The sequence below is a fragment of the Hyposmocoma kahamanoa genome, unplaced genomic scaffold (assembly GCF_003589595.1).
Source record: "Hyposmocoma kahamanoa isolate Upper Pololo Valley unplaced genomic scaffold, ASM358959v1 66, whole genome shotgun sequence".
Lineage (NCBI taxonomy): Eukaryota > Metazoa > Arthropoda > Insecta > Lepidoptera > Cosmopterigidae > Hyposmocoma > Hyposmocoma kahamanoa.
Genome location: NW_020653854.1, coordinates 10827548 through 10839516, shown reverse-complemented (window position 1 = coordinate 10839516; position 11969 = coordinate 10827548). Strand labels below are relative to the sequence as shown.

Here is an 11969-nt window from a genome sequence, read left to right as displayed (position 1 = left end):
ACTCTAAAGTTATTTTTTGTTATTCTTATTTTGTGTATTTTCTACGTGAAAATGAGTTCTAATGAGATTAGCAATAATACAATAATGGACTGTACTCCGCTTAATTTAAAACTAGAAGCAAAATTTGTCATAGGAAACTTGTTTGTGGTTAAGAACAAACAATAATATATTTAATATTAATTATTTTTAAAATGTTCTGACATAAATTATCTTTAATTCTTTAGTTTTATTATTTTCTCGAAATCAATTGAAGTGAATTTTCGACGGGAACGGGGATTTCCTGACTATAATATACTCATACTATAATATAATCATAGGGTCGCCTCAGACTGCCGTAGCTAGGCGGCGCCACGCAGCAAAACATTAAAACGAGCAATGCAACATAATTTAAAATGCAATATAATATAGAACAAGCAGTAGAGCTCCTTGCAAGCTAAGATAGAGCTCCTTGTGAAAGGGTTCCTCAAGGGAAGTACTGCCATTTTACCTGTTTCTGCCGCCACGCAGTAATATGAGCATTACTGTGTTTCGGCTTAGAAGGGTAATGGGACTTGTCAACTTATGTCTCAGGGTTGACGGGCGCAGTGGCAGTGCCCATAAGATCTTTGCGATTTAAAGCTCTGAATGACACTGCAACTGTTATGGATAGGCGTGTCGCTTACCGCTAGGTGCACGACTTGTTCGTCCCGCCACTAAGTATCATAAAAAAACACATTATCTACTAAATAAAGTAAACATTTCTTCTAACAAAACCCGCGCTAAAACGCGCTGCGCAGCGCGACGCAGTAGAGTAAGAATATGTTCTATATTATATTGGATTTTATAAAGAGTCCACGGCCGCTTGGTGCATTTTTTTTTCATTTTTGTCTAAAGAAACATAACTTTATCCATTACTAGGTAAAGTTATGTTGCATTGCTGCAATAATGCAATTTGAGGCAAATCATACTCCCCCGGCAATCCTTTACTTCCTGGCCTCTGCAATAATATATTATTTTGTGACTGTAGTAGCACTTGTTTTATTTATTTTATTCGGAGTTGGGGTGGGAAAAATAATATACACGATTAACAAATATACGCGATTTAAATCCTGAAAAATAGTTTCATTTCCTATATCGAAAATAAGTTGAGTTGCGTCATCGCAACATCGACAGATTAGAAGAGGAATGAAATTAATTATTGAAACACGAAACACGCGCTCGCTTTTAATATATAAATGATGCTCTCAATGTAACAGCTACCATGAAATTAAAAAACAATACCGTTTCTTCTCGAATATACAATTTTTGATATCCAGCGAAATATAGTATAATATCAACGCAACTGAACTGAAAGTTGAAATGGCTTACCTCCTTGGCCGATGCATTCTTTAGTCTATCCATGTACTTTTTGAATAGCAATCCAGGAACATCTTTCTTCGCCGTGTGTATGATACCCATACCTGCGAATCTATCCACAATAATGATTAAAATCATAGAATATGACCTTTTTTTTTTTCTGGTATTATTTTGCGATTAGAAATTATGCAGCCACTGACGGACGGTACGGCCATTTTAGATGACGAATACCTTACTTAACTTACCTTAATGTTATAATAGAAATATCAATTATAATGGCCGTTGCTACAAAAACAAAGTTGCAGTAAGCTTAGGGTTACCGAGCAGGCAGCCTCCAGAATGCCTCGGCTGCCTTGGGGATGCTCCTGCAGCCTTTCGATGGTTCTTCACCCAAAATCTTTTCTTTACACGATGACGTGACGGTATGCTTCTGCATGCCTAAGGATACCGCGCATAATTGCCGTCAGTGAGCGCTTGCATGTGGAAACGCCAAAGGATTTCTAGCTATGCCGTCTGTTTGTTTATTCATTTGTAAATTGCACTGTATTAACCGATTTAAGATGCCTGTAAGGCAAATGTCTCTTCTCAATAGAGTTAAACGATTTAACATACATAAATATTACTGCGAATATTACATACACTATATTATCTCAGGTCTGGGTGGTTGTGGTACCGTCGTTGTCCCTGATTCCCATAACACTGGAGCTTTAGTTCTTACTTTGACACTAGAGCAATTAATTTATTTATTATTATTTATTAAAATCCGGTCCTGTCTATTTAAAACTGTATAAACGCCCTTTGTTTCTTACTTGCCCACTATAAAAAAGAAACATAACCCTTAAATAATTTTTATTATTATGATTTCAGTTAATAAAGAAATTTAACTAAAATATCAAAATAAATATTTTTTGAGCAGTCAAAAAATATTTGTTTGTCACTTAAACTAAACTCAAAACTTAAACTTGCCATTTTAAACATCTAATCTATAAGTATGGTCAACTTTTAAACAATTCGAAAGTCTCGTTTTCCCCGGAAATTTCGAGAAGACACCGAGTTTCGATATTTTTTCCCGGACGCGGATATGCACGGAGACCGAAAGCCCTAGTAGCCACCATTGGTTGATTACTTACCCAACTTTATAGCTCCCCTGTTCAGGTACGTATGTGCTGACGTCACGATCCTCCTGCTCATCTTCCAACAGTTTGTGAGGATGCTCTTCATCTTTGTCGACTTGCGCCAATCGCGCTCGGATTAACGCTCTCCCTGTGTAATTCACCAACTGCCATGTACAAAAAAAAAGTTTTAGAGTTTCTTGACGCCACGTGAGTCTAAACTAGATAACAACATAAAAATAATGTAATAATTACAGTAAGCAAGTCGTACTTTGGGACTATGTTAAAATAGCTCATAATGTAAGGATATAACTATTTATTCCACTATTTAATTTTGTAAATGGCAAATTAGTTATGGAAGTGTTATTGCTCCATGAAGCTTGGGTGTAAGCACGTAGGTCTGTTTCTCTAAGGCTAACTTGAGTTCGTAATAGGTCAGTTTCACTAATGATGTGGTTTATAAAACGAACAAAATAATAAAGTTCGACTAAACAAAAATAGGGAACTAAGAAAGCTTTCCGCATTTACAAAACGAACTAACTAAGTTTAAGGTAGAAATTAAATAAAAATTTTGAGTTTACTTCGTAATAATTCATAAAACCCTTTTTGCTTGGTCGACATCGTTAATAAAAAATTCGTTAATAATAATGTCTTTGGCCGAGCATTGAGCAATCAACAACCCCTGAGGATGCCTCGTGGAGAGACAAAACACGTGTCGGGTATATTTTTGGTGGTGGTTTGTGACTGTAGTTGCGCTTGTGTTATTTATTTTATTAATGTTATGCGGGGGGACTGTGGGAAAATTAACTGAAATGAAAAAATATTCAACACAAGCGCAGCTATTTTGCACAATTTAACCTTCACTGGATTCGCGGAGTAGTAAATTAATTTACTTCCATTTTTATTAACATGGACTTCCGCAAAGTAACGTCTGAATCTATTAATTAATCAAAATTCGCTTTGTAAATCTCAGTCTGATTTTCAGTCTCATAGAAGTAGTATCTTGAGTATTCGACTTTGTTTCCTGTTTGTTTGAGTCTCCTCGTCACAAAGCAAGCCTCATATCAATATGTAAACATTAAAAAAATCAACAACCTCTTTGTGTCATCTTATCAGTGATGACTATGATCACCTTTGTGGTATAGAAGCTTTATAAATAAGACGTTTACCAAGTGGTTACTAGTTAAATGTCTTACTTCAACTGTAGGATGTGTCTTGGTCTTATTTGCAGTAGTGGACCGCCCGAGCAGGCAACCATGAGTGCCAACCATCTCACTCCTGTACCGGAATCTGAAGTAGATCTGTGGTTGCTCCACTATCCTTAGATATGGTTGTTTACCTGGAAATATACAATATTAAATTATTTTTATATAACATTCTTCAGGATTAGTTCTTTCTTCTTCTTCTTTTAAATGTTATGGCCCCATCGAAATAACCAATGATTTTGCCAATGTCAAGTAAAAATAACTATGTACGGTAGTTTAGTATTATTATAAAAATTATACAAAAAATGGCGATTTCGCCAATGTCCTGTGAGATTATAGATTTATTACTTCACTTTATTATTTTTATGACTCCATCATTATGAGAAATGATGATTTTGCCAATGTCACGGTTGAAAGAAAAAAAAACGAAACAAAAAAAAATTCGCTGAGCTCTAATAGGACATTAACCGGTGTTGGTAAGTTATAGACTTATTATTAGACTAGTTCTTCCACTGCAGTGGCATGGGCATGACAGACAGACAAATGTTTGTCAATATGTCAGAAAATAATGACCATGGCATATTATACTTCTATTATATCTATGATATGTTAAAATTTTTGTCACTCAAACTTTGTAAATATCATAAATAAAAAGTATGACGAATATGATAAACAGGCAAGATAAAATTCTTTTTAAAACCTGCAGCTTTGTCTGGCCATTTAATGAACACTTGTATAATTAGGCAGCCACCAGTGCTGAGTTTCTTTGTTGTAAACCACATACTTCTAGGCTCAGCCCACCTGAGTTCAGATCACCAAAAGTGTTGCCATTTCAGGAGGAACTTGGGTCACATGGGTAGGACCTTTTAATTGGACATAGTTATGCAAACAAGAACCAACTCACACCGTGTGTGGGTTGAATTTGGGTGAACTTGAGTTATGTATTTAGGTAGAACACCAGACGTGTCCTTTATCCACTCACAAAAGATCCTGGCAATATACCAAGCTAAAACGGAGAAAAAAAAAGTCCTTCAGGGTACTGTAGTCTAGGCTCTACTCTATGAGTAGAAGTATTGGCTGAGTGAATATAGATTTGTATTTAGAATGTCTTTAAAAAAATAGGATAGAAAAAAGAACTTCTTGGCAGATCTAGAAGTAGCCTCCATAAGTGAATATGTGAAAAACACAATAAATATCTAATTTTGAAGATAATCCCAGTTTATATTTATAATGTACCTCTCGCTACGCGACCAGAGCTACGTATCTAGGCTATAGTATCAACCCTAAATAAGTAACTTTTTAATAGCTAAAAAGAACCATGCTGCTTGACTTTATATAATGTATTTTTTTAAATGTGCCAATGGATCCATGTCACATGTACTGAAGTACTGTAGATCTTTAGCGTTTTCCTTACGAAAACTAAAACATGGTTCTTGTTAACTAAATAAAAAGATACATAATGTTTTCTATTTATTGCTATATAATATAATAGTTTCCCTATATCATTCTCAATGCTACACATAACTGATGTTGTTTGTCTCAAATAACTTACCTATTTATTTCTTCACACTGTTTTTACAAAAATGTAATTATCTCGAAAGTGACATTTTGTGGGTTGGTTCTAGTTTGCATAACTATGTCCAAGTCAGCCCTTTAAAATGTGCGCTACAGAGTCAATTTACAGATACACATGTCATAAATGTCTAGGTATCAAGGTTTTTTTTTAAATATTTGAATACCCTATTAAATTAAATAAAAATATCTATATTATTTATTAAATTATTTACTTGTTTATTTATTAAAATGACCTCATCGCTCTTTAGAGCGGCCACCTCTAAAGCAAGGATTGCCATTATATTGACCAACCTCCATTAGGAACGGAACTATAAGAAGATCAATATAACTTGAAGTCAAAATGAATAAAAATTAAGCTAGGATTTCCATGGGTTTCATTGCTTTGATTGCCTTTGGCTGGGGCAAAAAAAAAAAAAAGGTGCTTATCCAGTAGTGACTATTACACGCCCATTAAAAGTAAGTTTTGAGGTGCAGAGGGCTCTCATTAACCCTGTGGCAAAATCTACAGTCCCTGCCTTCGATATGAGGTTAAATATGTGCTTATCTGTAAAAAAAAATATCTGTGAGAGCACTGGTTAGCATTCCAACGAAATGCCAGAGCTTCAGTACAGTTTCCAAACATGTTATAAAGGAATTAAATAAAAAAAAAATGTCTTAAATAAGCTTTGGAAACTACCACATCAATAATTTATTTTCATAATCATTGGGACATGTTTATGGGCACTCTTATCGACCCTTTGTGTTTTTCATAAAATTAAGAAAAAATAATTTTTACAAATTTTTGGTTGTTTTGTCATTTCATCATCAATAATCGTCACCTTAGAGTGAAAACCTCGCATATGTATTTTTACATATAGTTTGTTTTTACTGATTGTTTTGTGAAATGTTGAAACAATAATTAAAAACCTCGTGTTTAAATACATTATTAAGGTAATAATCACTTCTCGCGTCAACGGCGCTTGCATTCGGACGTTTTGTCGTTTATTCGGTAAACCGTTTTCGATCTACCCCCAAGTTTAAAGTGAAATTTTTGTGTGGTGAAAATGAGTGATATAGATGAAGATGATGGCCCGGATTTAGCATATCTGGATGGCCTTTCTATAGAAGACATAAATCGATCAATTTTGGGTTGTTCACCCCACTCTCAGGAGAATGATGAGAACAAAACTAATTTTGAGGTTATGATGATTGAGTCTTGCACGAACAACACATCTTTGAGGAACAATAAAAGACGTGTAGAGCAAGAATCTGGGACCTCACAGAACCCCGATAATAAAGGCTTTACTGTGATAAAGAAAAAAGCCAAACCCAGAAAAAAATAAACATCTCGCTTCTCCACCCACTGCGGAAGAAATGGATACTGCTAATGAAAATTTGCAATTCTTTGAAGTGTCTGTGATGTCGAAAGACATTCCCCTACCGAAACAATTAGGAATGGCCAAACTACTAAAAGATGAAAATGTTCAGGAAATTCTGAAGGTAACCTATAAAACTCCATACAAAGGACTTATTAGATTCAAAACAAAAGAGACAGCAACTGCATTCAGGAGGAGCGACCTTATAACCAAAAAACAGTGAGTGTGCCAAAGTACTAGTGAAGTTTCATACACCTATGGTGTAATAAGGGACGTTGATATAGATATAGAAGAGAAAGAAATGTTAAATATATTCCAAAGTAAAACAGAAATTATTTCAGCAAAAAATATTTTTTTATTGGTAAAAGAGATGATGAAGGTAATTGGGTAAAAAGCGAATCTATCCGTATTTGCTTCATGGGACCTATCCTACTTCAATTTGTGGTAGCATATGGATGTCGGATGAAGATTTAATCCTTTACATTCCCTTTTTTTTTAAATTTATTAAGGCTTTGGCAAAGCCATCAGCCTAAACATGAAGTTTAATTGTTTCTGTAAATATGGCCGCCACAAAGAGGATAGGCAATTTGAGGCGGCGTGCTTGGATTGACTCGGGATTCCTTAGAACGGGCCGATACGGGTATTTTAGTTCGAGATTCGTATAATTTCGCGTTTTAATCTTCGATTAAGGTACAATAGCACTATCCTATTAAACCAGATTTCACAAAATAATTGAAAGTCAAAATAAAAACGACACTTTTCCGTCCAAAATGCCCAGAGTGAATCCTTTACATTCCCGGTCACTCAGTGTGGCAAATGCTGGAAAAATGGCCATATTAAACGGTTTTGCCCCTCTAAAGCCATCATATGCCCAAAATGTAGTAAAAAGCACGAAAATTATAAACCAACAAATATAAATGTGTAAACTGTAAGGGCGAACACATGTCATTTGTTAAAAGTATGTGTCCAGCATTCCAAAAAGTAAAAAACTATTCGGCGATACATGTCTAAACATAGCTGTACATACAAAGTGGCCATTCAAAATTTAAATGAAATGAAGAAACAGCAACCAGAAATCCAAAACTTACAAAGAAGAGAGGGAACTGGTAACACACAACAGCAAGAACCATCCACTCCATTGACAACAAATTCAGAACCTACCAGAACACCATATAGAGATGCATTGAGAAAAAATACAAGCACTCAATCTCAGATGAGAAACATCAACATAAGTAACAGCGGCCACCCAGCTCCCTCAGTACGCACAAATCTTAGAAATTAGTCTAAACCCAAGAGACAGACTCGAAAACATAGGAGTAAGAAACGATTTCTATCTAACTAATAACAATGGTGATGAAACTACATCCTTTTCTTCTAGTGATGCTGAGGTCAGTCATATGGGAGTGCATAACACACCAATAAGGAAGTCTCTACTAAAGAGGCTATGGGATAAAATTATAGATTTAATTTTTTCATCAAGAAATTTTATAAGATGCAATGTTTGAACATAACTTTATATGTTTAAACAATTTGGGACCCCACAAGAATTCTGTTAGCCGATGGACCCATGCAACAATCTTCTCCGGACATCACATTTGTTTCAGTAGATATTGCAACTAAGTGTAAATGGACAGTCTCAAATGAATCGCTCGGAAGTGACCACTTAATACTGAAAGTTGCCTTTGAATATATTATTTATAGAAGCCCATTGGATTAAATATAAAGAAGAATTAGATATCATATTTTCAGAAACTTCAACCACATCTAGTATTGATATAGACTATAGTAACTTCATAGAAAAGATAAATTTGGTAGCAGACAGGACCATACCCTGGATAAAAATCTGTCGAACCCCTAGTAGCAAATTCAGTCCCAAACCATATTGGAATTCTAATTTATCTAAAGTGAAGAGTGAAATGAACTGGATAAAAGGTAAAAGCTATAGCAGGAGCACCGCAACTCTGGAAAGAATTAAAGAATTGCTTCTCTCTCTAACATCTGACTCTGTTGGAGAAAAGCCTCCTGTAATAAATAATATTTCCATGAATCTGTTAGAAAAAGAAATAACCCTTTGTGAATTTAATAACTGTATAAAACGAAAAGACCACCCTTGTTGTGGATGACTTTTTCTACTCCATGCTATTTAATTTCTGGCAAATTATATTTAATGAATATTTTTAATTTAATTTTAAAAACAGGTTCCTTTCCTAGCCAGTGGAGAAATATTAAAGTAATTCCAATAGTTAAACCGGGTCGTGACCCCAACTCGCTATCATCGTTACGCCCTATCTCTCTGATGTCTTGCCTGTGCAAACTCTTTCATTTCATCATTATGAAAAGAATTGAGTGGCACATGGAGAGTCGAGACTTATTATCTCCTTCCTCAGTTGGTTTTAGGAGAGCTTGTTCTAGTCTGGATTGTCTTTCAAGAATTGTTTCAGATATAACTTTGGGTTTCTCGTGAGGAGTCCCAATATGGCTTGCTTTTTAGACGTATTTATCGCTTATAGCAATGTTAGTATCTCTTCGCTGAGAAATCCTGAAAGGTATTGGAGTAGGGGGAAGAATCTGTCGATATATATGGAACTTCTTGACTAATAGAATATTGATGGTGCAGTTATCCAGTAACACTTTCTTTAGTAGGTAGGCTAACAGAGGCTTAGTCCAGGGCGACCCTTTGTCACCACTACTCTTCAATATTGTCACCATACAACTAACAAAAATCGATACGGAAGTTCAAGTCCTGCAATACGCCGACGATTATGCAGTATATAAGACTGTATACAATAATGAAATTCAATCTGTAGTGATATTAGGAATGTAATCTGTATTTTTACAGAGTTGCTGGGAAATACTGCACTATGTATATCAGAGGAGACAAGTAAAGCCTGTTTATTTAACAGATCCAGAAGAGAATTTAATTTAGAATTGGACATATCTGGTCTAGTAATAAATAACCATAAAAAAAATTAAATATCTGGGCTTATGGCTAGACTCCAAGCTCTTCTGGAACTCTCACATAAATGAGTTGTGTCAAAAGATTTAAAAACATCTTAATATTTTAAAAGTACTCATAGGTAGCTCTTGGGGCGTTCACCCTAAGTTTATGAGAAGGCTATACATTTCTCTTCTAAGAAGCTGAATCGATTATGGAAGTTTTTTGTACGCTAACTCAGCCAGCTGTCACTTACGTAAACTAGACCTCTTACAAAATAAAGCCTTACATATATAGCCCTTACATATAAGCCTTATATACATATCTGTGGGGGTTTCATTAGAACTACATCGATACATGTAATGGAATATGAGTTGGCCACACCACCTTTGGCTGTGCATTAGATACTGGTTGGCACATAAATATTGGTTATCCACGGTGTCCCTCACTAATAAAGTAAGTGTACAAAGTATTCAAGATCTTACCGCAGAATGTAACATAAATAGTTACTGGAATAATAAGGCAAAACCAGCTTTAACTGAAGCTTATAACAATTTAGAAAATAGAGATGTATACAAAAATAACAAATTTGAAATGTATTATATGGAAATTTGGATGTCATACATAGATATAAATAACTGCATAAAAGACAGGATACCCAACTTGAACACTCCCAAGGGACAATGTAACACGGTGTATTTAAATAATTGTGTAAATAGTTTTTTAACTCTTGTATACAGTGGCTACTATAGGATTTTTACTGATGGTTCCGAGGACATCAATGGTGTTGGCGCGGCCTTTTACGACTCGCAACAAAATGTATCATTCAAACCTAAATTGTGTTATGAAGCATGCATATTGAGAGCGGAGTTATTTGCCCTTAGTGGAAGCATTATCCTTTGTTAGTTCTGTGGATTCAAACAAAATCGTTATTCTCACTGACTCTAAAAGTGCACTTCAGCACTTGGTTTGATGTGTCTTTGGAGGTTGAGGCCTGCGGATAGCATATGAGACATTAAAATTAAGGACTAACCTATTGTCCAACAATATTACCATAACACTTCAATGGATACCATCACATATCGGACTTCAAGGAAATGAAGTAGCAGACAGACTAGCAAGGGAGCTTATTTCCGAGCCGTTGGAACCATCAGGTATAGCCTTTGCCACAGAACTTATCCCATTTGTAAGGGACTTAAATATGGATTAATGGGCTAAGAGCATGATGAGATACCTATGATGGGTATATGGTACAAAACTATCCAATTGCATGCTCCAAGAAAGCCCTGGTTTGAGGAGGGTAGACTATCCAAGTCACTGTTAATAATTGCTCTTAGACTGCGTTCTGGTCACATTCCATTAAATAAATTTTACTATTGCATGAGAAAGGCAGAATCCCCTCAATGCCAATTTTGTAACAAGTTGGAGGACATGCTTCATTTGATGGAATGTGATCGGTATGTGGGCTGTCAAGCCCAATATCAATTGAAGGTCAGTGGTCAGGTGGGAGAGCTAAATTTAATGCTGAGTAACCCGTTGATGAAGAGTGCTGAAGCTCTATACTCCTATGTGAGGTCTTGCTTTCTGATGAGGAGCAATACCTCACCCGTGTGAGTATTGCTCCTCATCTTTATTGCTACTCCCGTGAGTAGTGATAGATAAGATAGGAGACTTATTTATATGTATACATACATTACGAGGCCGAAACAAACGCCCGAACATTTCAGGCCTCTTAAAACTAGGTTTAAAAAAAATTAAGGTAATAATAAAGGGGTTAAACTAACTACTACTAAGTTACTACTGAATTAAAATGCTAACTACAAACATTATTGTGTTTATTATATTTTATGCCACATTTGTATCACTGTCCAAAAAAATTCATAGAAATCACATACTAGATATTTACTCTGAAATAACGATATAAATTGACAGCTGCCATCCTATAACAAACAAGCAATTCAAAAAGTAAAAACTTACAAATATATGGATAATTCACTGTGGAATACATAGTCATTTTAATATACAATTGCACGTTTCAACCAATCACAACATACACCAAAGACCGTTTGTTGCTATAGATAATTTTTACGTCTTTACATTGAAGGGATCACTTCGAAAAAAGTAGGTTATCTAGGTTTGGCAAAATGGTGATAAAATACGATTTTGTTATTAGTAAACATAATATGTTCAGTACCTTTCTCGACATCATGTAACACTTATATTCCACGCTGATTATCTATAAATTCCTTTACAAATACTTGTTGCCTTGGTAAATAAAGACGTCTAGGTTCTTCCTTAGGTTAATTTAAAAATAAATATTACATACCATCAATGAGCATTGCAATATCATCTCCACAGCTTATACCGGAGAATACATTCGTCAAGTGGGGCACTTGTTGTGAAGGGGACGAGTATGGAGACTCTAAATGTGATCGTGGAGAACCCACGCTAG

General features: G+C 35.2%; 1 protein-coding gene across 1 annotated transcript in view; it reads right to left on the bottom strand.

Annotated features, from left to right (window-relative positions):
- LOC113231728 (embryonic polarity protein dorsal-like) overlaps window positions 1–11969 on the bottom strand; it is a 59971-nt gene extending 48002 nt beyond the window's left edge. The window contains exons 1-4 of the mRNA XM_026466215.1: window positions 11844–11969; window positions 3644–3786; window positions 2466–2614; window positions 1348–1447 (exon numbers count right to left, since the gene is read on the bottom strand). Of these exons, the coding sequence (XP_026322000.1) occupies window positions 1348–1447; window positions 2466–2614; window positions 3644–3786; window positions 11844–11856 (405 nt within the window). The 5' untranslated portion in view covers window positions 11857–11969. The remainder of the gene's footprint in view (window positions 1–1347; window positions 1448–2465; window positions 2615–3643; window positions 3787–11843) is intronic.